The following is a 24,699-nucleotide window of genomic DNA, read 5'->3' as shown; positions in this document are numbered from 1 at the left end:
GCAAAGTTTCAGTATGGATATTCACATAATGTTGTGAATTATAATGCAAAATGCACAGTCTGTTGGCCTAATTTTATGAGTTAATGTTACTGTTTTGTGGCATAATGTAAACCCGTGAAAGTGAAGATGAAAATAACTGTATAGTGCTGTCTTTGTGAACGATGTGAAGCATCCTTTTACAGGGAGATCGCGCATGAACAACCCAAGAAAGTGATGGACAGCATCATATACTACTGAGACAGTGGGATTTATTAATGACCCCCGACTTGCCAGGATGTTAGGGGGCGCTGAACATGCCCCAACATTTATTGGTAAAGTATTGCATTTGGTTGGCATTCTGTATCTGCACTAGCATTGTTATGTAATTATATTTTAATTTCTGGTTGAAAATCATAAACATCATTTTTGACATATACTGCTGCATTCCGCTGCTGCGGTGAAAAGTAGTTGTTAGGTGTTTGTTTTTCTTTTTTAGATGAACAGCCATCATTATCTCTCTCACACATACGCACACACACATATGCGCGCACACGGATGGGGTACATTTTGTTATTTCCGACCGAAAGTAGGTTACCTGAACGTGCGACAAGTCACATTTACGACTTTTGTGGAGATCGGGCTCAGGAGGTCATGAGGAGCGTTTGAAAGCAGCACAGGTTGTCCAGTCAGTGCGCGTCACTCACCTGCCCGCTCCGAGCCCCGCCCCTATTAGAGCCCTATAAAACCCCTCTAAGACAGGAAGAGCTGTCAAAACCCACCACTGCATCAGAACAACCGCTGAAAACTATCTGTCCTGCTGTGTTAACGTGATAGGCTATGATTAAACAGTGAAACACACAGACTGACAGGCACTGCGCACACTGGGACATTTCTGTGCTGAAGCTTCTGCGAGCCGAACCACTTCGGGCGTCTCCTCTGCCCTCAATGTTCCTGCAATCCGGCGGGTGTTAAGATCCATGGAAGTGGCCGGCTTCTACGAGGAGGACAGCTTTGCTTTCCATAGTAGAGACAGCATTATCAGCCCCATCAGCAGCAGCTCATACAGAAGGCTTGACGACTCGATGACGGAGTTGGGCATCGACGAGCGGGAGAAAGCGATAGATTTCTGTTGTTACCTGGATTCATCTCTGCTCTGTCCGCAGTTTGCACCGCCGACACAGCAGCAGGGGGACGTCTTGTCAGATTTCCTGGCCGAGAGCAAGATCAAGAGAGTTGCAGCTCTCCAAAACTACAAGAACTACCCGTTTGTCAACGAGCTGGAGTCGAGTCAGTGCGACAACTTGAGGGACCCCAGGGAGCCCTACGCGCTGGGTTACACGGAGCTGCAGGAGACCCGTGTGGACACCGTGTTCAGCCCTGAACTTCTCGGGCACCGCTACAGACCTGCCCAGAGGAGCGAAAGTAAGGAAGAGGCAAAGATGGACAACGGCTCGTCTGGTTTCGACATGAGACCGTATCTTCATTACCAGTCCACTCCCAGCGGCAGTCTCGGAAACATCTCCACCGCGTCCTCCACTTGCTCCAGCCCCCCCGGCACACCTGCCCCGACAGGTAAAAGCAGGTCACCATCGCACACTGCCAAAATGCCCAGCGGCAAACCAAAGAAACGCCTGGACAAGGACAGTGACGAGTACAAGCTGAGGCGGGAGAGGAACAACCTCGCGGTGAGGAAGAGCCGGGATAAAGCCAAAATGCGCAACATGGAGACTCAGCATAAAGTGCTGGAACTGGCTGCAGAGAATGATCGTTTACAAAAGCGTGTGGAGCAGCTGTCGAGGGAGCTGGCGACCCTGCGCAATCTGCTCTCCGCCACTGGACAATGTTAGAGACCGCGGCCAGTCTCCGCGCGTCTCTCTGGGAAGCGGCAGAGACTCCTCGGCTACTTGTCTGATCATTAATGGACTTGAAAGCTGAAGGTGTTACACTGAACTGAACAACTGTTGAAAAATGGTACGCTTACAGGTGAAAACGGCTACCACCAGTTTACAAGGACACTTTAAATGGGAGTGAGGAACGGGGTGCATGGATTGCGCAATCATTCATGATTCTTGACATGCCACCTTAGCTTTATTCTCAGATGTAATTTTGTGTATGCAGTATTTCTGTGCAGGTTTTACATACATGCGAGTGAATTTATACATTTTCCTTATCTGGAGCAATGGTTGTCAAGGGAAGAGTTGTACTGCAGTGAAATGATGCAACTCTTTGTAACAGTATTGGCAATGAATGAAATAAGTCTAATTATTTAATATTAAAGGTGAAATGCTTTAATTGTACTTGATATTTTATTGAATTAAACAGATTTATACTTTGTTTTTCATCAATTTCAATGGTATTTTTTTCTTTTCTGTGCTTTCAAGGCAGGTGCAGGCATGGACTGACTGGGGTGTTATATTATGCTTGCCTCAGGTCTTAACACACACACTCACACATGCATGATTGAAGTCAGACTGCATGCTATGTTATGTCTCTCAGTTGCCAGACATTGTGGATACATCGCAGCCTTTATTTCAGATCCATATGGCAAAAATAGCAAATTTACAAGCCCTTATTTCAGGTTGCTTATTTGGATTCTGTGAGCGGTTCAGTCACAGCGTTGTCAACATAAAGTGTTGCCACATTGAAGTAAAATGTCAGGTTTTTTTTTTTTTTTTTTTTTTTTTTTGACATGGAATGCATTTTACCTGTAAGGCACTTTAATAATGCCTCTTATTAACACTCGTCTTCTAAGCTGTAATAATTTCTCAGTCCACAAAACAGAATAAGACACACAACAGTTTATTATAGCGTTATACAGCTTTTCAGATAATAATTATGATCAGACATACAGAGCAAGAATATGACACATTTGTCAATCTGATACTGCCATGGAGCAGAAAGGTGAGGAGCTGATGATTCAAAATCCCTGTTTACAGCAATTAGTACGGACTACAACTGAGAAAGAAAGAGATGTGCCACTCACTACACTGAGTAAAAACATAACTGAGGAGATTATTTATATCGATGCTACCCTTATTTTTAACCACAGGCTGCAAACTTCTGTAAACATCCTTGGTTTTGGAGAATCACAAAAGAGCACAGATTATACCTACCAGTTTACTCAGGGCTTTAGAGATAGTTGATGAGGTGGATTGAGTAGGTAGGGAAGATTACTGAGGAGGAAGTGGATTTATTTTCTTACATATTTCAGTGGCTGTTAGGCTGATAGATGGGTATACTCTTACAATTCCAGAAAAAAAGAGGTGGGTCTAATTTGTATAGGCCTACTTGTGCATACCCTCCATTACAACACCGAATTGACTGCTGAAAATTATATTGCTGTGAGCAGCAGACAACTCAGTCAAAATGCCTGCAGCACAAAAATGTTAGTTTTATCTTTAGCACACAGCTCTGTCAACAGTCTGGTGGGTCCACTGGCCCAGAAAGGGGTTCAAGGTTGCATGGAAATTAATCAACAACTAACCTCACACCACCTTAGGTCACGCTATAACAGCTAAGACCTGGGAGTCAATGCAGCTGACTGATTATGAATAATCCCAAGCAAGCCAGTTCAACCCTAACGTGGAAAACACTCAGTCGAATATTTAGTGGTTGAAATTGGGAGTGACAAGGTAGATTACATCAGACAAGTCAGATGAGGTGAAGACTTGCTTCTGATGGTGCTCACCAAACCGTATCACCACACATCTCCGTGTGCAGTTTAAACTTATACATGGTCTATATCTCTGTGTGAATTGTCTCTACCAGCTAAGCATGACAGCCTCAGAGTCGGCAAGAAGCGGAACACAATGCAAACAGCTGAGGCATGGTGTGATCTGTGGGTGATCCATGACAATTCAGGGTGGAGAATGTTTTCCATCTCTTATGCTGAGCTACAAGGAGGAAAAACCTCTTCTGCCAGTTTTTCAAGAGAGGCCTTGCTCACTATGCTGGCATTTTGAGAGCCATGTTATATTCCCCCCTAAAGAAGAGCAAACTAAAGTATAAACAGCGTCTCTCCTGTTTTGTGCAGTGAGGGCTGACATTTGAATACAGTGGATGTCTCAACAGCTCAGCTTTGAGCTATTGTGCAATATCCTCCTTTTCCAACACATCACTACTTTAAGAATGCTACGCCCAGTGTAAAGCAAGTCATTGTTACACTCCTCATAACAATAGTTTTCACGCATTCTGGCTCAGCTTCAGGCCTGTGTTACTGGTTGCAAAACAGTCCAAGTGAAAAATCCAAACTTGTAAAAGGAACACAATCACGGAGAGAATCATTTGTCAAATTATTTTCTTTCTCTCTTTTTTCTTTTTTCTCTTCTTGGAAAACATTTGACACACATATTTGTGTTGTTTTGCTGAGACTTTTGCATGAGAACCATGGAAACAGCAGCGGTGTCTTCTCCGTCCGTTTTGGCACAGAGAGATTTGAGCATTCTAAACATTCTTTCTTCGATGACCCCACATTTCCTAATGGAGCCTCTCTCCTTGCTCCTGGCTCACACGCTGACAGGAGAGAGGGAATTTCCCACAGAGGATGACCTCTTTTTCTGGAAAGTTCAGCCCAGCCTCCTTTTCAGAGTTTACCGTCAATGGGCAGTGTCTGTCCGTAAACTCCATGTTGCATCATACCCCCCTGCAGGCCAACTGCCCTGCTGAAAACTCCTCTGATAAACCAATACAAACACAGCACCATGCACCCCAACAGCACACACACACACTCGCACACTTACACACAGTCATGCACACACTCTCATGCACACACACACACACACACACACCTGTCATTCTAATGTCCACGCTGTACCAATTTTGAAATGCAGGAGAGTTTTTTCCCCTGTGAGTCACTTTTGTGTTGTACGACACTTGCTGCCAGTCGCTTGTGGTACTTTGACTGTTTGCTTTTCAAGACAATGTTCTTCAGCGTGATAAGAGCAAGATTAGCTGTGTCACGTTGTATTTCCTTAATGAATCAAATAAGCTGGCAGCTCAAAACAGTATCTCAAACAGTATAGCGGCTGCTGTTAATTACTATTATTAATTATTAATAACTATAATCATTTCATTTGCTTTTGCTTTAAAAATACATCCTTTTACATATTTTCTGGCTGTTGACTTTGAGACAGTGTGACAACTGACAGATACACACATAATACATTTGTTGGTTTTGCATTGAAATGGGAAAATAATAATTCTTATGTATTAAATTATCTTCCAAATGTAATTTTTATATCATGAGTTACACCAGCAGGCCAATTTCCAAAGACAAAATTAAGGTGAACCACAGAAAATGACACCATGAACACAGGGAAAATTTGTAGGGGGGATGTTTTATGGCATATTTACAAACTGTGGAATGCAATATGGCAGACAATAATATGTTTCTAATTACAAATAATTTCAGAGCAAAAATGTAATGTTTGATTTCCAAGCACATTGCCAAGACAAAATGAAAATGATCTGGCTGTGACAGTGGTTTTGTAAGGTAAAAGATCATTTTTGTCATCAAACAACTCACAGAAGAGTATACAGCACGAATGCCACAATTATTAATTTCTGCAAATAAAGTTCAATCTTGTGAGTTACAATTAATGTGGATGTAGTTTTGTTCACAACTTATTTGGTTGTTAGAGACTCTGAATTTCAGACACTGCTCTCGGTTGGCAGCGCTCTGTGGGCAAACGTATATTTCCCCTCAGCCCAGTGAAGTCGTGGAGTGCCTCAAGGGTCCACTCTGGGGACAATTTTGTTTCCTATCAGAATGCTGCCACTTGGTCATATAATTCATAGACGTAATACGTCTTTTCATTGCTTTGCTGATGATACATAACATCTGCCTGTAAAACCTAGTGATATAAGCAACCTTTAATCCCTGAAGGCCTTTCTTGCTGATATTAAATGTTGCATGTGTCAGACTGTACCTCAGCTGATTGATGATAAAACTGCCGTGATTATTTTTGGCCCACCAAATGTTACTCCTTAAAATTCCTGATTGCCTTAGCAACCTGGCAACCTATAACACGCTGACCGCCAGAAATTTGGGAGTCATTTTCTGTCCTCATCTGAGAAACAATGCCAAAGTGTTTTCAGTCTTGTTTCTTCCAGTTAAGAAAAATCACTAAATATAGGCCATTTCTGTCCTTTTCGGACATGAGAAAGTTATTAATATTTATTTCCCCGAATTTTTGCCTGTCACGAAGCTCCTTCTTGTCTGCAGCTGGTCCACAGCTTAGCTTGTAACTAAAACTAAAATGAGAGATCATATAATGTCCATCCAAGGAAACCTACTTCCTGCTAATTATTTCATCTAGTTTGGGAAATTTCATACATCCTGAAGTGTTTTTATAGCATCATCATGGTGGAATAAAGCACCATTGCTGTAGAGAAGCTTTCTGGAAGGGTTTTTACAGCTTTATGGCTCTAACATGAGACAAACCTAAAAAATCTTTGAGGTACTACTTGTGTTCAGACTTATAGATTTTATGGTTGACTTTTAAAGCAATAAATGATCTACCAACAAATCTATTCTGACTGTTCCCAAGTCTAGACAAAGGTCAATAGGTGGCCGAGCATTTGAAATCAGGGCCATTAAACTCTGGAACAACTGACGTAATGAAATACAAGAAGCCAACTCTGTGGTCTTTTAACACACAAGTAAAAATTAACTTTTACAAACTTGCTTCAAGCGGCTAACATTCTGATTTTGCTTTTTAAATCTTTGTTTCTGCTTTGCTAAATTTGCTCTAGTTCCATTTTTGCTGCTATTTTATTCTATGCAAAGCAGTTTGCGGCTATGTTTCAAAGAGTGCAACACAGAAAAAGTTTGTTAATATTTTCACTAATTACAGTTCCTTGTACAAGTGAAAGGAACACCGGATATCCGTGAGATGGGGTGTAACGGGAACCCAGACCGCCTGACCTACCGTAAACGAACCAGAACATGATCTGTCTTGAAGGGAACCCAGATTTCGACATCTTCATTCACTTCTCCTATTTTGCTGTAGATGACTGCAAAGAGGCACGACTGACGTGCAAAAGTGACTTGCGGTCACTACACAGCAAGGCTATCATTGCCCTGGTCTTGTGTAACATTACGCCATCCTGCGTCTTGCAAAATGAACACTGGCTTATTCGATCAACAGCCATGGGAGTCAAGAGAGTATTTCAATCAGCTTGGAGTATGCAAAGGTTCAACTCACGTTTTACCCACAGGCGTAAAAGAACACGCAACGCTGTTCCATCATTAACGTTTTTATTTATTGTTTTGTGACAGAAAGCCATTTCTCTGGCATAAATCCCACTTCCTCTAGGATTTTAACCAACTTTAATGAAACTTACTTTATGATTAAAGATGCAAACCTTTTTAGTATCCACTATTTCAAGCAATAACAGAAAATTTGTCTTTGGAAAGGTGCATGGCTCACTCATACATGTACCTGGAGCACCTGAAGCATGCAGCAGGAAGTGAAGGCTATGAATTAAAATCTACATTTAAAAACTGACCAATCACAATCAGTAGTTGAAAGATAAAAAGTGATATTTGTCAGTTTAGTTCAATAAGGCCACAATGGTTCACGGTTGCTGCTGAACTATGCAATGGCAATGGGAAGAAGTATGGACAATAATTAACTTTAGCTCTGCAAGATGTTATGCCCTCAGTTAGGAGTCAGATCATTTAATATATGACCTCTTTGGGTAAAAGGAAAGTAAATGGTTACACAAGAAGTGGCAAAAAAGGCCTCTTTGGTGGTATTTATTGACACTGCCGCCACATGTTGACCTTGACCTTCAAGAATAAATACATTTGAAAAGTTTCATTCCACCTGTGACACTCGCTCATTGATAAAACAGAAATACTTTAAAGGAGCAGTAAGTCACACTTTCATTTTCCACCTGGATGCTCTATATGTGGGATACACTGAATGTAAATTGGAGGTATCCTATTTTTTTTTTTTTTTTTTTTTTTTTTATGAATATGCTCAGCAACATCCAGAACATTCAGGAGTGAGTCAGGACCACCTCACATGATTGAAATAAAGTTCAATCCATCAACAAATCAGTTCCTTCCTGATCTGTGCCTGCTCTGTGACTCAGTATACTTTTGAAGGACTTTATAAAAATGAAGAAATGCAACTACTATGTCTTTCCAGGTGCCAAAGTTTCTGTCAATACTGAAAGTTTAGGCCATGGCACTCTTCCTCAAAGTGCCCCATTAAAATTTCCTAGATTACCAGATGCAGTATCCGGGGGTCAAATAAGTCAAGGTCCTGTTTTCTTCTGACAGCAAGGCCTAATCGAAATCTGAAAATAATGGAAGTGAAAATTTGTCTCACTGTACCACACACGATGAATTTGAAAAAAATTTTCGCAAGGATCCTATCTGTGCCAAGATTAGAGCATTATAAATTTGACTTGGAATTCAGTTCATTGTTCATTATAAATGGACCAGACTGAGCACTCACACTCAAATTAAGTATAAAGATGAAAGATCAAACCCTTGCTTTGATAGAACAAACAGTAAGAAATGGAGACTGTATCTGGTGAGGCAGCTTCAATGGATTTGCTTCCTATAATCTGTATCATTCCACTTTGCCCTTGTTCATATTCATTTAAACACAAAATGTAGCTCCATCAAAAGTGATGGGCAGAATGGCATTTTTTAAAGCTAAATGTGAATTTTAGCAGCTTACTTGTGAAGCACTAGAGCCTACACTTGTATTTTGAGTCATGCCAGAGTGATAACGCTATAGGAGATTATTTTCCATCTGTAAGTCACACGCATCATAACTTACGCTTATCTATTTTTTATATCAATACACTTGTAAAATCATGGATAGAGGCTTTAAATAGCTGTAGTAGTGATATGTGGGGTTTGACATGAACAGATTACACAACAGGAAGCAGGGCGTGTTGTCAGCGGTGGCAGACATGAAAACATCCACCACCCACACCAGCTAAAATCTATGTGGCCGTCCTCACGTTCATGTCAACCAACTTACCTTTCACCCCAATTCCACTGGTTGGTATTGCAACTGCAGAGTCCTCCTGACAGCCATGCATGCTGTCAGCAGAGCTGCGACAGTGAACCAGAAAGTCTTAAAGAAGCGGTGAAGTATCTGTTCTGCATGTCAGGAAACTCAAATGTAGGCTACCATTGCATGTCAAATCTAACTTTCACACCATGGTTGGTTTTTTTTTTTTTTTTTTTTTTTTTTTTTTTAATGTTTTTTTGGGGGGAGTTGTTTTTTTTTTTTTTTTTTTTTGCACGTTGCTGAGGACAACATCTCACATCAACACTTTAACCAAAAGAACACCAATGACATCTGTGGTGAGGTTAGAAAGGTTAGTGAGCTTTATTTACATGAGGACCCTCTATCTATATCAACGTCATCAGTCTTCAACGCGTTCTGCAAAGGAAGGATGCGGGAGCTTTGTAGCACAGCAGGGGGAAACACCAGCCTCAAGCTCTCAGTATTTACGCTGTGACCTACATGCACGACATGAGCCTATAGCAGCCCGACTGCATGTCACGTCGATGCCTGTGTTTGACACTTTGTCCACAACAGTAGCCAGGGACAGGAACAGGAACAGCAACTGCTCTCGGGTTAATGTCATAACAACCGTCACCAAAAGACATCAACTTTGTACTAAGTGACTGCGGTTTCAGGAGAGCAACAGTGCAGTGCTTTTCCATTTGAGTGGTAAACAAATGCAGTTATGGTGCTCAGCCAGCAAAAACACTCAGATTCCTTTTTAAAAAAATCACCACTATGCCATGTTAAGGAACAAGTGAAAATATTAGTTTCAAGTGGATCAATACAGAAAGCTGATCAAGTTTCACTTGCCAATATTTGAAATGATAGGGGCATGAAGAAACATGGTCACTAGGGTGATACTTTCATGCCTCTTGCTATTAGCCACCCATTGTATGCTGCTGATGTGTGATGACTCAGGCTTTGCAGAGTGCAGAGTCATAATTTTGGAAAGATCTCTCCCCCCTCACCATGGTTTCACATTCAGGAATTTCCTGATCCCTTCTTGGCTCATAGTGAGCCTGCAGCCTGCAAAAGAGACTTTCAAGATTGTCCCACCCACCCTGACATCTGGCCAGCTACTGGGAAGTTCCAGGTTAATAACAAAACCTGGGACACATGTTGGACGTGTTAGCGGGGCAGAGTGGATGTCCCTTGTGAGTGATGAATGATGATTGTTCAATCATTGTTTAAAAAAAATGCTAATTTTGTACTTTGTTATTAATGCAAAGTGAATTGAGTGTCTTGAAAAGCTCAGACAAAATGTGTTATTGATTGTACTATGAACACAGAGCACAAATAGACTAATTTAGTTAGCGCTGCTGGCTGCTGTAGAGTGAATTTCACTTTTGGTTCTTGCCACTTTTTTCCAGAATGATAACTCAGTTCATTCACTTTTCATTTGGATCATGAGACTTGGATTCCTCTCTCCCCACTGCTATTGCTACACAAATTAAACTCACAAACAGTACAGTAAACAGTACAATGTGTACCCCAGAACAAGTAATGGCAGATGGCAGATAGAAAATAAACATAACAAATGAAATAGATCCAGCTTCATTATCACTTGTAAAATCTCTTGAACCGCGCTTAAACAACTCAGAATGAAAGATTTCATCATGATGAAGAGCATTGATGAGTCATGACAACAATGTCTGATCAGATAACATTCAGTTTCAATAGAACAACTGTGCCTTTAAGATCACTTCCTGTCCTGTCCACACCTTGATAGTAGTTTTCCCAATGCAGTTGAGTGCAGCTTGTTCCATCTTGCCTGCTGCTTGACGTCAGCAAGCCGTCGTGGTTGGGAGTGCTATTACTCACTGTTTAAGTTGCATTCTTGTGCAGCGTGTACCAGCGCCTCCTTCTTATTTCCCAAACAGGAAGTTCTAGCCAGGACCAGTGCCAAATTAGTTATACTATACCAGCGACAGTCCATAACCCATGTACCCATAAAAGCCTGAAACAGTGAACCAGTGCAGATAAGCCCTTGCCTCCTCACTATGGGCTGACCATAACTGCTGTGGTCTCTCACAGTAAAATGAACCAAAGGTCATTCTTGGCTCTTTTACAACACAGGGATATGGAGTCCCTGGAAACAGTTGCTATTAGGCTTAAAAACTTTCAAACCACAGTAGTATACTACAGTGTAAACCAATTGTGGTTCAGTGTTGCCTAATAAGAATCTGAATATGTTCTCATAACAAAGCATTAGAAAACAAATGATTAAGGAGATGAGAATCCAGTCCAGTGTACAAAAATGTTCTTCCTACTCATGGGGGCAATTAGACACCATTTTAAGTTCATTATTACATTAAAACAAGGCAATATTTTTGGCATTAGCTGTTCCCCTGGAAAACTGAGAGAAGGGAATGTTCTGCCACTGGAGGAATGCTCCTGACAATTAACCGTAAATAAAAGAGCGATGATTGATGAACAGCCCCAGGTGCGTTACAGGAAACAAGAAAAGTGTGGGCAGTGAGAAAAGGCCTGGCACTGTAGTCATTGATCAAAGTAGAGGAGCCAGCGATTCTTCCAGAGTCCCACAGAGCCACCTGGTGGTGCCTTGAGCAGACTGGCCTCATCCTCTCACGCGGCCCACTAGTTAGGCTACTCACCGTTTAAAGTACACTCTCCGTAATGTAGTGATGTACATGTGACAGGACTTTAACCGAGGCGTCCCAGGTGGAAGATGATTCTCCAGACGTCAGTGGGGATATTTTTATGAGCCCTCAGCTGCTGTTAATCTGCTTGCTTACAATAATCATTTCATCATTTTACAACCAGCTATAAAGCATTACTATTAGTAGTAGTAGTATTTGTTCTTGTAGTAGGTGCTTACTTACATTTTTTTGATTGGTCCAAATGAAATCTTGAAGACATCAGGGTGAGATAAGAGTGACATAACCATACAGCACGGCCCTACATAATTAGACAACTGTGGATACAACAGAACAGATTAACACAATCAAATTATTCAGCACAGGCAGGGCCTCACTTTATATTAAATTACACAGAAACAGAGAATTCATTGTAATAACCCCAAATCCCCATTTATAGTATTCATGTGGTGTTGAGTGCATCATAAAAGCTGATCATTGGCTGTGGCCGGCTCTTTGCAAACATCTTTTGTTTGATTGCACACGACTTGTTTGCCTATCACGGTAGGCGTATGGTGAGAGAATGTAATCGTTTACTGAGCCACTTCAAGGAGTTAAATATCAAACCTCCTGGTCTGATGTCACTACTTTTTTTTTTCAAATCCCCCCACAGTGCAAAATGTTCTGTCAACATCCACTCGTGCCAGTTTACTGGAAAGCAAAGCCAGACAACTGGAAACGCTGTGTACACAGCGGCACATGTGGAGTGGGTGAGGGCTGAATGACTGTGAAGGTGGAGGCAGCCATCTTTACGTGCCAACTATATTGGCATGGTGATAATGCAAACGCACAAGGTTATGAACTCAGACTGAGCTCTGCCAAGGAGTGTGCGCTCTTTAGAGATGGAGTGTGTGCTGAGGAAAACGTGTCTCCCTGCAAGAGTGTGTTTTTTGTAGTTCTATCACCAAAAGGCTTCGAGGGCACAGGACAAGCAAAATTAACCAAATCGATAATTGTAGTCAAATTACATCCAAATGAGCTGCATTTATGGTACTGCACCATAGTGGGTATTACATGCAGTATCAATTTCATGTTCATATTGATTTTAACACTTCATTGTTGACCTTCAAGGCTTTACTTGACCAGGCCCCTGATTATATCAAAGACCCCTGATGAGTCTGGGTGTCCTCTGAGCTCAGCTGGCCCCACAGATTATATTTGCTCAATCTATCACTCCTTTTAAATCCTCTCTAAAGCATTCTTTTTATTTTATTTTTTTAAATATATTATGATTGTTGTTTTATTGCATCTTTTTGTGGAGTACTTTATGACACTAAGACAAGTGATATGTAAATAAAGTTTCTATTTCTTTTCATTCTATTGCTAGGTGTAGAGGTTCAAGAAAACTGTGGTTCGGTTTGTATTGCAGTTTTTGGGTGACGATTTTCAGTTTGGTTTGGTTTGTGGTTAAGAAAGAAAAAAAAAAACACTACCATTTCCAGTGTTCTCTGTATTTTGTCGTATTGGCAAAAATAACTCTTCTTTTCATTTGGTGATTTGGGGTAACAATATGAAATCAATAAACATTTTTCAAAGGCAAAAGTCTACTTAGACTTTTTAAAGCAAACTTTTCAGTATATTCATTAATTCATCAGCTGAGTGTGTGGCAAGATGGCTCTCACACAGTGGATGTTTGTAACTGCACTTTGTAGGGTGCATTGTGTATTGAACTATTAATTATGAATTATTAATATAAGAGGAATAGATAAGATTCACAGTTTGTTGAAAATGGTGCAACTAGTCTGGTTTGCATTCTAAGCCTCTTACACAGTAACATATTTCAGTGCCATTATTCCTGACTGTGGTCCATAATGTTGTAGTTTAGGTGGCTGCTCTTTTCAGATCAGCCAAATTATTCTGAATATTGGTCCCGTTTTGTAAAGCATTTTGTAATGTTGACTCTCCTGGGCAAGGCTGCCTGTGTAATCTTGGGCAGGATCAAGGCATGGCTCTGCCAGTCTGTGGTTCACCTCAGTGCAAACCACGTCTAGCGTTGTGTGTTGTGCAATAACAGGCTTCAACATGGATTGCTTTTAGCCGATTACCTTACCTGAACCAAGTGCTGACATATACACATATTTTTGCTTTGGGAAAAATAATTGCTTTAGTGAGTTTTGTTTGTTTGTTTGTTTGTTTTTGGCAACACTGTAAAATCTGATTCATGTCCAGAAAAGCTCAGCAGTGTAATTACCTCTGATTCAGTTTTAGCTGTGTTGAATTTTACCTCATGTGGCAGCAGGCCTGCCCCCATCAAAAGGCCTCAGCCCTTTATGCCTTTTGGTGGCCCAACAATGAAAAGAAAACACACAGTGGTGTGTGACATTTTATTATCACAGTCATTGTTCAGAATTAAGACTGAGAATGAAGTTATGAACATAAATCTGTTCTAAAAACCAGAACAAATCAACAGTAGACTTTTTTTATTTAAAAAAAAAAAAAAAAAAAACAATGAGTGTAAATAAAAAATACATGTTTTCAAGCTCAGCATAAGTATAGAAATACAGGAAAAACTGGTGCAATGTCTGCCCAGGTGCTGAGATTTAATCCCTTACTGAAGCAGAACAAAATAACTCAGCACATTGAAACCTGATTTGAAAAAAATAATATATATTTAGATATATATATCTATAATAATGTGTCCAAAGATAGGACATTTATACATTCTAGAGAAAGGTACAGCTGTTGGACTCAAGCTCTGTACTTTTGAGTCGTAAAGGTAAACTGAACGCTAGCAGCTGAACTAATCTCTTCTTAGGACAAACCTGTTGATTTGAAACTGCAGCATGCTAAGAAGTTAAACGTAATCATACAAAAACAATATTGCCAGCTCAGGGCCACGCCATGACAAAAGAGATCATCACTACAGTGTATTTTGTTATTTATCCCTGTGCTGGTGTTTGATTTTTGGTTTGTTCAAAATCCCTGGTTCCCGGTTCAGACAGGCAGGATGGTTTAGCACTCAGAGGTTAGTAACTTTAAAGGGCGACACACGGCTAAGTATTTGTATTGCTGGCGAAAAGAGTGGGGCACAGCTACTTTGTTTCACCATTGGTTAAGCTGGCATTCTTGTGCGTAAATGTGGCTGAGACTTCACAACAGGTATCAGGCACACTCGGGCGTGTCAGACACTCACCTCTCCCAGCGTGTAAAGCCTCCACAGATTTCACCCATTACGGCAACTGAAAAGCTGCTCTCCCTGAATTCACAAAAACAAAGAAACTCCTGAGGAGCTGACTTATTAAACAACTTATTAAACATCTATTTGGGTCAAGATTTTGCTCGTGCCAATTTTTAAGAACGCCAGGCAAAGGGAGAACGAGGCATGTCACACCGAGTCAAACAGAACAGCTCGGGACGTGCAGCGAACGCACCACCGCTATTCAAATCAGACTGTACTGACTCGCAGACTGTTGAGCCACCAGGGAAGGGAAAAAAACACGGGGAATCGATTACCGGGAGGCACCCTCGATTACAGCTCACATTTGACGTAAATGTTAATATATTAGCATGAGTATTTCTCACTGTGTAGATTTAACTCAAGCATCAGTAGAAAGCGCCAAAAACTACTACTCCAACAAATTCTCACACACACACACACACACACACACACACACACACACACACTCAACCTGCATGCCCTGTGCAGCCCTATACACGACCCACTGGTGAAGACAGTTAACACCGTCAGTGGCCTTCCTACATCCATCTGCTATCTATTGGGCACAGGGTCGCCTCCCTCTTGCTTCCGCATATTTCACCTCACTTTTGGGTTTAATACTGACCCATCTACAGCAGAACAAAAAAAGAAAAGAAAAAAAAAAAGTTTGGTATCTCCCTTATTGGTTTGCTTTGAGACAGGCAGGTCAAAAATCTGGCTCTGTGATTTCTGATCCATTTGTGTCAGGGAAAAGAAAGATTTGTGATGAAAAAACAAAACAGCAAAAGCCTACTGGACACACTGGTAAAGGCTGAAATGGAAGAACACTTATGAGTGTCATTTGGTAAATGTAGAGAGGGCACATGTGTAAAAAAAAAATGGGCTGGTTCACCGAGCAGTTCACAGAACACAGGAGCTAAAACATAACATTTTCTCTACAGACTGCTATAAAAAAAGGAAACGTGTGTGGACTCTTGCTATTTTTACGTCGGCACATGTATTTGGGATGTGACACCTGAAAATTGAGGCCCTGAGCATCCAAACTGACAGTTTGAGGGGAGTTGCGGTGGGTAACAGGGAAGCAGCAGCCCTTTTCCCCCAACCAACCAACTCCTTGCACTGCATTTATAAACTGAACGAGTGAACCCGACTCTGGTGAAGTCCAAATAATCCACTCGCTCTCAGAGTAAACCCAGAGTCAAAGAAGGCTGTCCAAGCGGCCTCATTCACTCTGCAAAAACAGTGAAGAGAAAGGGAGGAACAAAGGGAGGAGGAAGGAAAGACATCAGTGGATACAGGCTCGATAACAGACATAAGCACCGACAGCCAACGCCGTGCACAGGCACACGCTGGTGAGCGTGGGGGACCAGGACCCTGCCGCAGGGGAGCTTTCCTCCGGCTGCTGCACCGCCTGGGTCAGCCCCTCCTCCTCCGCCTCATGCTCCTGCTGCGACTTGGAGGTATGATCTTGGTTTCCCATCTGGCAATCAGGCTGATCAGCAGACTCGGCAGGGGGCTCGGAGGCTGCAATATTCCTCCTTCGCAGCTCAGGCTCAAGTGAGGACCTGAAAAAGGAAACGTTACCAGAACAGTGATTCAGTGGTCGGGAGATTTTAAAAACTCCATGAAATGAACTCCCGTTACTTTCACCTCCTGAAAAACAGCGGATCTTTTAAAGAGTGAGCTGATGCTGCACCAGTAGGTGTAAATAATGCCGCTTTTCCATTACACAGTACAGGCTCGCCTCGCTTCACCTTTCTGGATTTTGTTTTCCTCTTCACAACGAAGCCCTGCTGGTCACTTGTGGGCTTTTTGACTGGTTTTTCCTCCCTTTTCTTCCAGAGCCCCACACAAGTATTTTATTAAAAAACTAATAATAATATTAAAAAAATCAAAAAGGCCAACTCAAATGGCTGCATCACAAGAACAATATTAATGTCGCTAAGAGATTAGCTGAAAGAAATATTAAATAATAAAACAAACTGTTCAATTTCTCTCTGACCAATCAGAGGTCTGCAGCATGTCACGTTACATTTTAGCATCGGCTGAGCTCACTCAAAACCTCAACAGATGTGGTTCCAAAAAATAGTTCACTGTATCGGATACTATCCCAAACTTTGGCCCAATGACAAACCAAAAAAACGCAGGCACGACCAATACCATGTAATGAGAAAGGGGCTTAAGCATTTCAACCAATAAAAAGCTTCACAGTTGTTCACTAAATCCCTCCTCTCCACACATCCCATCAAATAAAACTTTCTCTCCCATGAAATGACGCTATCTGATGCATATTTTGGGTGCCCAGCCCAAGAATGTCCAAGAATGTCCACCTCGTATAAAGTCTATGTGACGTTGTGCGTTCTGATTGGTTGATCATACGTGGAGATCTGAGTATGGGATTTCAGCGACATGCAAATCAACCCAAAGGTAAAACCGCTTCAACGTGCCGCCATGTTCTTTACATGTGCGATTTACATTGTGTTTGACTATAAAATGCGCTTCACTCATATCTTTTTGGTGAAATGATCCCACCCAAACTCAAAACATACAATCAAGGAAGAGAGAGAACTATTTACTGGGTTCTTTAATCAAGCAGAAAAGGGTGCTTTTCCTAAAGAATGGTTGTGTCTCTTTAAGAATTTAAATGAACGCCTCTGGACAGAGAAAGATGATTTCAGTGTTTACCCCAGACTGTGGATCTCATTCTGTTGGATGATCTCATTTTCAGGGAAGAAGGATGGCTCAACTTTGCCGTTGTGAGGGTCTCTGGCAGGCGGACGAGGAGGAGGAGGAGGAGGTGTGAACTCTGGAGGGATATCCTCCTCGTTTGAGAGCTCTTTCCATGATTCCTTCACAAAAACATGCACAAATCACTTTGAATAAGTTACTTGAATTTGAGATTCATACACTGTTAAGACATTTGCAAGACATTTCATGCAGCAGAGAGCTATTTGCAGCTTCATTTGGTTACCTGACAAAACCCTGGATCTACCACATACAGCATAGTTTTTCTATATTAAAACTTCAATGGAATAAAGAGCAAAAATGAGAGCATGGGCTTGCCTGCAACGATGTGTCTCCCATGATGCACTTGGCACCTTCAATGACAGCGAGGTAGGAAAAGCGAAGTTGATCTGCTGTCTGAATCAAGCCCATGCGGTACTGCCGCATCTCCAGTAGCACATCACGGATTTGCACAGATGACGGGTCCTTGCGGATGGACATCTGAACACAATAGAGTGCAAGGTTACAGGACTTGTTGAAATGGAACTGTATTATTCATCCTCCCCAAAATATTACTGGAAAGTGATTACACGAGCCTCTTATCCACTGCCACAATTAAACATAAAAGTATAAAAGGCACAACCAGCTGTTTTTATATCAGTTCACCGCCTGCTCCACCGGCCTTTACGCCTGTCAATTAAACAAACAGGAAATAAAAAAGTGCCATTTCACTGACTGTGTTGTGTTTTCCAGCAGCCACACCAGCTGTCATTATGTGCCACCAGTAAACACGCTCTTTATCCCATCCACATAATTAATTAATTATAATTCATCACATGGACCTAAACCATCGAGTGACATCTCAGAAATGTATCAATGGTTAGTTTGTAGCACTCATATCTAAACCCACATTACAAAGTGTGTCACAGCTAAAAAAAAAAAAAAAAAAAAAAAAAAAAAGAATATGAACAGCTACATAAAATGTTGATTCTGAATTGCTATAATTGAAATGAATGCTAAAAAAATTATCCTACAAAGGTAGTTAATCAATGTTATTATAATAAATGTGCAACAATTAAATCAGTGATGATAATGAGCGCAGAAATGTCTCACTGTGACCAAGTGTGAGCTCCACCTAAACAGTGTAGTGGTAACCATGGTAACTAGCTGCGGAGGAACAGCATCAGCTCAGGTTGGGCTGATGAGGTTTGTAAACTCCATGCACAATAAATGTCACTTTGACTTCATTGAGCCCATAATATTTGCATGTGAGCTTTTGCACCTAAAACTCATGTTTCCTCTGGCATTTTCACTTATTTCAATGGACGCTGCACTATTTTACTAGAATATATTACACCTAGAGGCACTACAGCTCTAACCCCTGCACCCGGTTGCTTCTTAAATTAATGACAAACAAATTTAGGATCATTCCTATTGCACTCATTGTTCTTGCTCTGGATAAGACTGAGCTACTTTTCTGTAAAATGTTAACGCAAATGGCAGCAGAGGTAAAGTCTGGGGTACAGACCAGTAAGAGGCAGGTGTCAACAAGACAAAAGGTCCCGGAGCGTCCGATGCCAGCGCTGCAGTGCACAACCACCGGTCCCTGGTCCGAATTGAGACAGCCTGACTCTCGCACCTTGAACAGGAAGTTCAAGAAGGAGGCAGGAGACTCTGGGACTCCAAAGTCAGGCCAGGTGGTGTAGTGGAAATGTAAAATCTCACGGGTTTCTTGTGTCTGTAGAGGGACACAATGAGGGATGTTAAAAGAAGAAAGAAGACATCAGTGCCCATATCTATATATTATCATAACACCTGACTACTACTCAGAAACTGGTTTTCTCTTAACTAAGTTGAAAACCTCATTTGACTGAGCCGGTAACTCTAGATCAACACTTGCTTAGATTGACAAAAACACCAAAAACCTCAAACTTACAGACATATTTTCCAGCTCCAGCTGACGGACTGTGTAATAAGATTTGATGTCCTCTGAAACAAGGGTGAGCTTGAAATTGGTGTCTTCAAAGATAGCCTCTTTCTCGTCTCTGTCTGGCCAGTACTGGGCGCATTTGATCTAATGGGGCCAGAAAAAGGCAACACTGACAAACGAGACAGACAGCAGTTACTGACACTGTCTCACATCCACATTATTTCCCCCTACTTACCAGTGTTGGAGTAATGTGTTAGTGTAATTTGATTAATTTTCCTGGCAGTGCAATAACATTTTAATTATTACATTATGGTTATAATAAAAAAAAGTTTCATTTCTGTTACTTTGGCACGGAACTTCAGTGGAGTAATGGTTAATATATCATGTCAAAAATCACACCAAACAGATCAAAATCACTCTTGCTCGCTTGCGTTCATATCGTCTCATACAGGCAGGTTGGATTAATAAACTGCTGAGGAGAGAGCGGTGACAGAGGTTGGCCGATTGTCAGGGAGCTCATTCAAGATCATTCACAAAGCAGGAAAAATCCGTTGTCTCCTCCCAATCAAGATGTTAGTTTTGGAAAAAATATGGTTTCTCACTCAGCGGCGAGAAAACAATATCTGAGCTGAGGTGAGTCTGGTGGAGGTTTGCCTCCTGTTTGCTGAAGGTAACGAGCAGTTTCAAGTTAAACAGCCTGTAATCAATACAGCGAAACACTGATGAAAGCAGAAACTCACTGGGATCACGTGACTTAAATTTAACTCGCTTCCAAAGATTACTGATACTGCTGTGGCTGTAACTGTAACTGAGAATAATCCTGATAGTATTCAGCACTGATGATACTCGAGGACAAAACCATAAGACAATGAAGAGAAACTGTGCACACACAAAGACTGGGAACAGTGAGAAAGTGCTACAGATTGTGATGTTCATCTGTTTCTGGAAGTGGAAATGGGCTAAAAATGGGCTAAAAAGTCATCTAATTATGTGGTTACAATTTGTATAAAGGAATGAGTAACTTTTGTTAGTAACATCCTCAGCAGTGTTACTTACAGATCCTTTCTCTATGACTCGGTTCAACATCACCACCCCACGAGTCCTCTGCTCCCACACCATCTCCCAGAAGTGACCACATGTAGTAGGAAGGGGTCCCTGAGAGGAAAACATTGGACAGGCATGCTATGAGAACTGAGGTTTGTGTTTCTACCGGAACTGAAAAAAAAAAAATCATTGTCATCCAGTGTCACCCTGTTTAGTTATCTGGCCAAAGCTTTTGATACCGATGGCGCTATTCTAACAGTATAGGATCAGAGTATAGGATCCTCAAGTCAGTTTCATGGTTTGACTGGTTTAACAATGCCCTCTTCTATTTACTATTATCTCAATAATTTATGCCAAAACTTTCCAAACACCAATTAATTTTCAGCTGTATCATGAAGAAATGATCATTTATTACTGGGCTGATAACTTCACTGAAGCCTTTAAAAAAAAAAAAAAAAAAAAAAACTTCCCAGCTGTTTTAACATTGTGGACGGCTTGTGTTGTTTAAAATCACAAAAAAAAGTTATCAAGGGCAAAGTGACTGAGTCAGTTTCATGTTGATGTATAAGGAATTGAAATTGCTGGCTGCCCCTGACTCAAGCCACAAATCAGCACCATAATGAGATTGGGATTTTATTTCAGGAACAAGTCATGTTCATCTTTTGCATCTACACAGACACTGGCTGCCACCACTTTCATGCTGGTAAATGATTATAGCAATGACATACGGTCAAAATCCTCCGTGTGTGTATCACAGACTACTGAAGACTGTAAGACTCTCACTCATCACCCTTCCTGTTCGTTCAGGTTGGCTGGCCTGCCCTGTCCACTCGTGAACATTTACATTTTATCAGTGCTATGAGTCTGCCGCGTGCCACCTCACTATTGCAGCACCTCTGCAAAACTTGGTGGAAATGACAATTCACTGAATCAGGATTTGTTTTTGGTAACTGTGTTCCAAATATAAAAACTGTATGAAGCAAGCAAAAGCGCTCTCTCCCCACTGCAGAGAGATTTGGAGCTGAAACAGCTGGTCTGTCTTGGAGACCTCACACTGATAAAGAGGGATCCTGTAGCTGAACAGCCTTTGTTTAGTGGAGGTTAAAACAGATTTGGCCCAGGCGCCTGCTGGTTTGATATTCCACCAGTGTCTTTTAAAGCACTTATATAGATTTTGCTTTATTATTTTATACCACTATTTTACTCCTCCCTCCTTTTTTGACTGTATTCTTACATACAATTATATTTTATTGATCAACAACCTAATGTTTGTCTTGTTCCCGTTCTTTCCTTTGCAATGGAGACCCTTAATCTTAGTGATACTTATCTTGTTCAATTAAGGTTGAATAAAAAATATATATGGCCTTTATTTTATTTATTTTTTTTGTTTGTTTGTTTTTAAAATCAACCCTAAAACATTACTCACCAGTGTTACTTCTACAAATATAGAAGTTAGTAGAAATCAGTCTAAAGTGCAAGCATCATGCATCAGTGCCACCACCTGGCCCTCTCTGGAGCCATTTCATTTGTTTTTTTTTTGTTTTTTTTGTTTTTTTGAGATAAACAGTAGGTATATCTTCAAGATCGACTGAAGTACGCCACACTCAGCAAGCGAGTGATTCTTGGTGATATTACAAATCATAGATATGGCTCTCTAGCCTCCTTGTATCATGATAACAAACATTAAATGAGATGCCCCAGATCAGAGTCATGATTGTGTGATTCACTGACACCAACGTAACATCAGTGTGTCTCCAGAAGAGTGTACTGTTCTCCTCAGGATTTTTTTTTCTCTGTACTCACCTGAGTAAGGATATAGCTCCTCTGTGCCTCCTCTACTGATATTAGGCTGGCATTTATGTAGTCATTTGTACCCAGCTGCAGGCGGATTCTGCTGTGGTCAACTGGGGAGAACATAAACATCATGAGAATATACTCACGTTTGTTATGTGGTAAAATCCCCGAAGACTATACATGCAATTGCCTTGGGGCCTTCAGATCGGCACAGCTGCCAAGAGCACGACATGTCTGTCTTTGAACAAAACACACGGACTAGTTTCTTTGCTTCATGAGCAAGATGGTCCACATCAGTTTTCTTGATAAAGTGTAGAAAGAGAATTTCAGTTTCTGAATAAATAGAACAAACATGTTTCAGTTTCCGATTTTCTCATCACAAAGGATGCACATAACTAGCTGGTGTGCATCATTTGCATAGCCTCTTTGACGTTAAAAAAAAAAAAAAAAAAAAAAAAAAGAGGAAACCACATAGTTAAGCTGCTGGACTGTGACATTATGGAAAGACACTTTGTTAAAAGAAAATACTGACTTAGCAGCGGATACTGAATTGGTAATCTGACATGACAAGACACATCAGTAGTCCAATGTGATATGCCCAAAATGACAGCTGATCACATTGAAGCACACTCATGGATCTTTGCTGAGATGAAGCTTTCTCTCATAACACTACAACTCTCCATGAATACAGAATAATAGACCAACTACTTATGAAATCAGGACATAAAAATGTGCATTAGAAATCATGTTTTTCATTATGTCACTCCCACTCACAATAATACAGGGGCTTGCTGTATGATTCTAATGGTTGGTAAAAAAAAAAAAAAAAAAAAAAAAAAAAAAAAAAAAAATTATTCAATCCAATATTTGCATGTGAAGTCAAACGGATGCAAGCAGACTTTGTGTGTGTGTGTGTGTGTGTGTGTGTGTGTGTGTGTGTGTGTGAGTGACATTCATATGCAGGCAAATAAACAGTTGCAATTGTTTTCTGGCTGCTGCTATGAAGAACAATAAATAAGTCTCCACTGTCTGAAATTTCTGCATAAACAGGAGCTCACTGGTGTGACCGAGCACTGTAGGTGGTGTGCTGCTAAAAGTCCCGGGCTGTTTTCCACCCTCCATTTAAATGTCATCATTTTAAACAGACATGTAAACAAATTGCTCTGTTCACTGCACTCAGGAAGGGCAGCGTAAGACTCACATGGGCTAACATCTCTGTAGCGATTCCGAGTTTTGTTTTCAGGTAATTTGGCATGTTTGCAGGGCAGCTCGCTTGACTGCTGCCGAATTTCCTGTGAGAAAGAGAGACAAAAGATATTACATTACAATTCTGGTGCAAAATGAAAGACATGTCCCAGTAGATGGTACAGGCTTTAACACAGGAGGTGTCCACAAATCTCTGTCTACAGCCCAAGGATGTAGAAAAATGTTTAAATGGAATATTATTTTCTTGTGTTGGAGGTGTTGGCATAACAGAACCAACACCTTAGATACTACAGTGCAGCTACAATGGCAAACTCCATCAAAGTGCCACCTAGTAGCTACATAGCTCTTAATAGACCTATTCGTCATATCAGGTAAGCCTACACAGGTCCAACACTAACATGGTAGTAAACTGAATGACAGCTATCAGTGATTAATGGCTATTTTGTGCACGAAGCTGACAAAAGATTATGTAAAAGAGCCAGATGAGGGGAAGCTGAAGTGACATTATTCATGTGAAAACAGCCGCTGCAAAATATCAAGAGACACCAAATTTATCATTTGCATCTGACTGTTATCAGGATACAGTGCAATAACGTGATGAGATCTGCTGCTTGTGGGAGCGAGGCAGACACATCAATCATCAGCTCCCGACAGGAGGAGGATGGCCAACCGGGGCAGATACATACACATATACAGTCTTAATGTCGGCGCAGTACCGACTGGGGTATCTATCCCGAATATACCAGCTCTCAAAAGTCAATTTCCACCTTCATTTACCGAGAGATCCTACCTGGTAAATGGCGCTCCATCTCCCGAGTTCATCGATTTCCCGAAACTGGGCTTCCATTGCAGTCCAGCTGCCGCTCCTTTAGCCGATAGGCGCTGCTGCAGCTCCTGGGGGATTACTAAAGCTTTCACTCCCAAAAGTGTCCCGTAATTGCTGACAACTGTTCGGCCACTATTCTATTCCACTATTGTAAGTACTGTCGGCTACATAGATTACTGTGTTGTCTTTCGGCCTGGTCTTACCGGAAACACGCTGTAGGCTCCTCCTACACACGATCACGACTGTCCTTGGGTGCCTCAAAAAAAAAAAAAAAAAAAAAAAAGCAATAGTGTTTAAAAGTGAGGATCCTCTCTGGGTTTTTCTTGGGGGTCTGGTTAAAG

General features: G+C 41.2%; 2 protein-coding genes across 2 annotated transcripts; one reads left to right on the top strand and one right to left on the bottom strand.

Moving 5' to 3' along the window:
* Positions 1 to 763: 763 nt before the first annotated feature.
* On the top strand, positions 764 to 2,320 carry cebpb (CCAAT enhancer binding protein beta). Its single transcript, XM_030056819.1, has one exon. It carries the CDS (start codon positions 957 to 959, stop codon positions 1,824 to 1,826), a length of 870 nt encoding a protein of 289 aa, XP_029912679.1. The 5' UTR covers positions 764 to 956; the 3' UTR covers positions 1,827 to 2,320.
* Positions 2,321 to 14,109: 11,789 nt separating this feature from the next.
* ptpn1 (protein tyrosine phosphatase non-receptor type 1) lies at positions 14,110 to 24,583 on the bottom strand. The gene is made up of 9 exons (XM_030055466.1): positions 24,323 to 24,583; positions 23,528 to 23,618; positions 22,336 to 22,436; positions 20,545 to 20,643; positions 19,495 to 19,632; positions 19,087 to 19,296; positions 17,898 to 18,059; positions 17,520 to 17,683; positions 14,110 to 16,399 (listed from the first exon to the last, which is right to left on the bottom strand). The coding sequence occupies exons 1-9, from the start codon at positions 24,377 to 24,379 to the stop codon at positions 16,120 to 16,122; spliced, it is 1,302 nt and encodes a 433-aa protein (XP_029911326.1). The 5' UTR covers positions 24,380 to 24,583; the 3' UTR covers positions 14,110 to 16,119.
* Between the last annotated feature and the right edge of the window lie 116 nt (positions 24,584 to 24,699).

The sequence above is a fragment of the Myripristis murdjan genome, chromosome 7 (assembly GCF_902150065.1).
Source record: "Myripristis murdjan chromosome 7, fMyrMur1.1, whole genome shotgun sequence".
Taxonomy (NCBI): domain Eukaryota; kingdom Metazoa; phylum Chordata; class Actinopteri; order Holocentriformes; family Holocentridae; genus Myripristis; species Myripristis murdjan.
The sequence above is the reverse complement of the archived record's forward strand: the minus strand, read 5'-3'. Positions and strand labels throughout refer to the sequence as shown.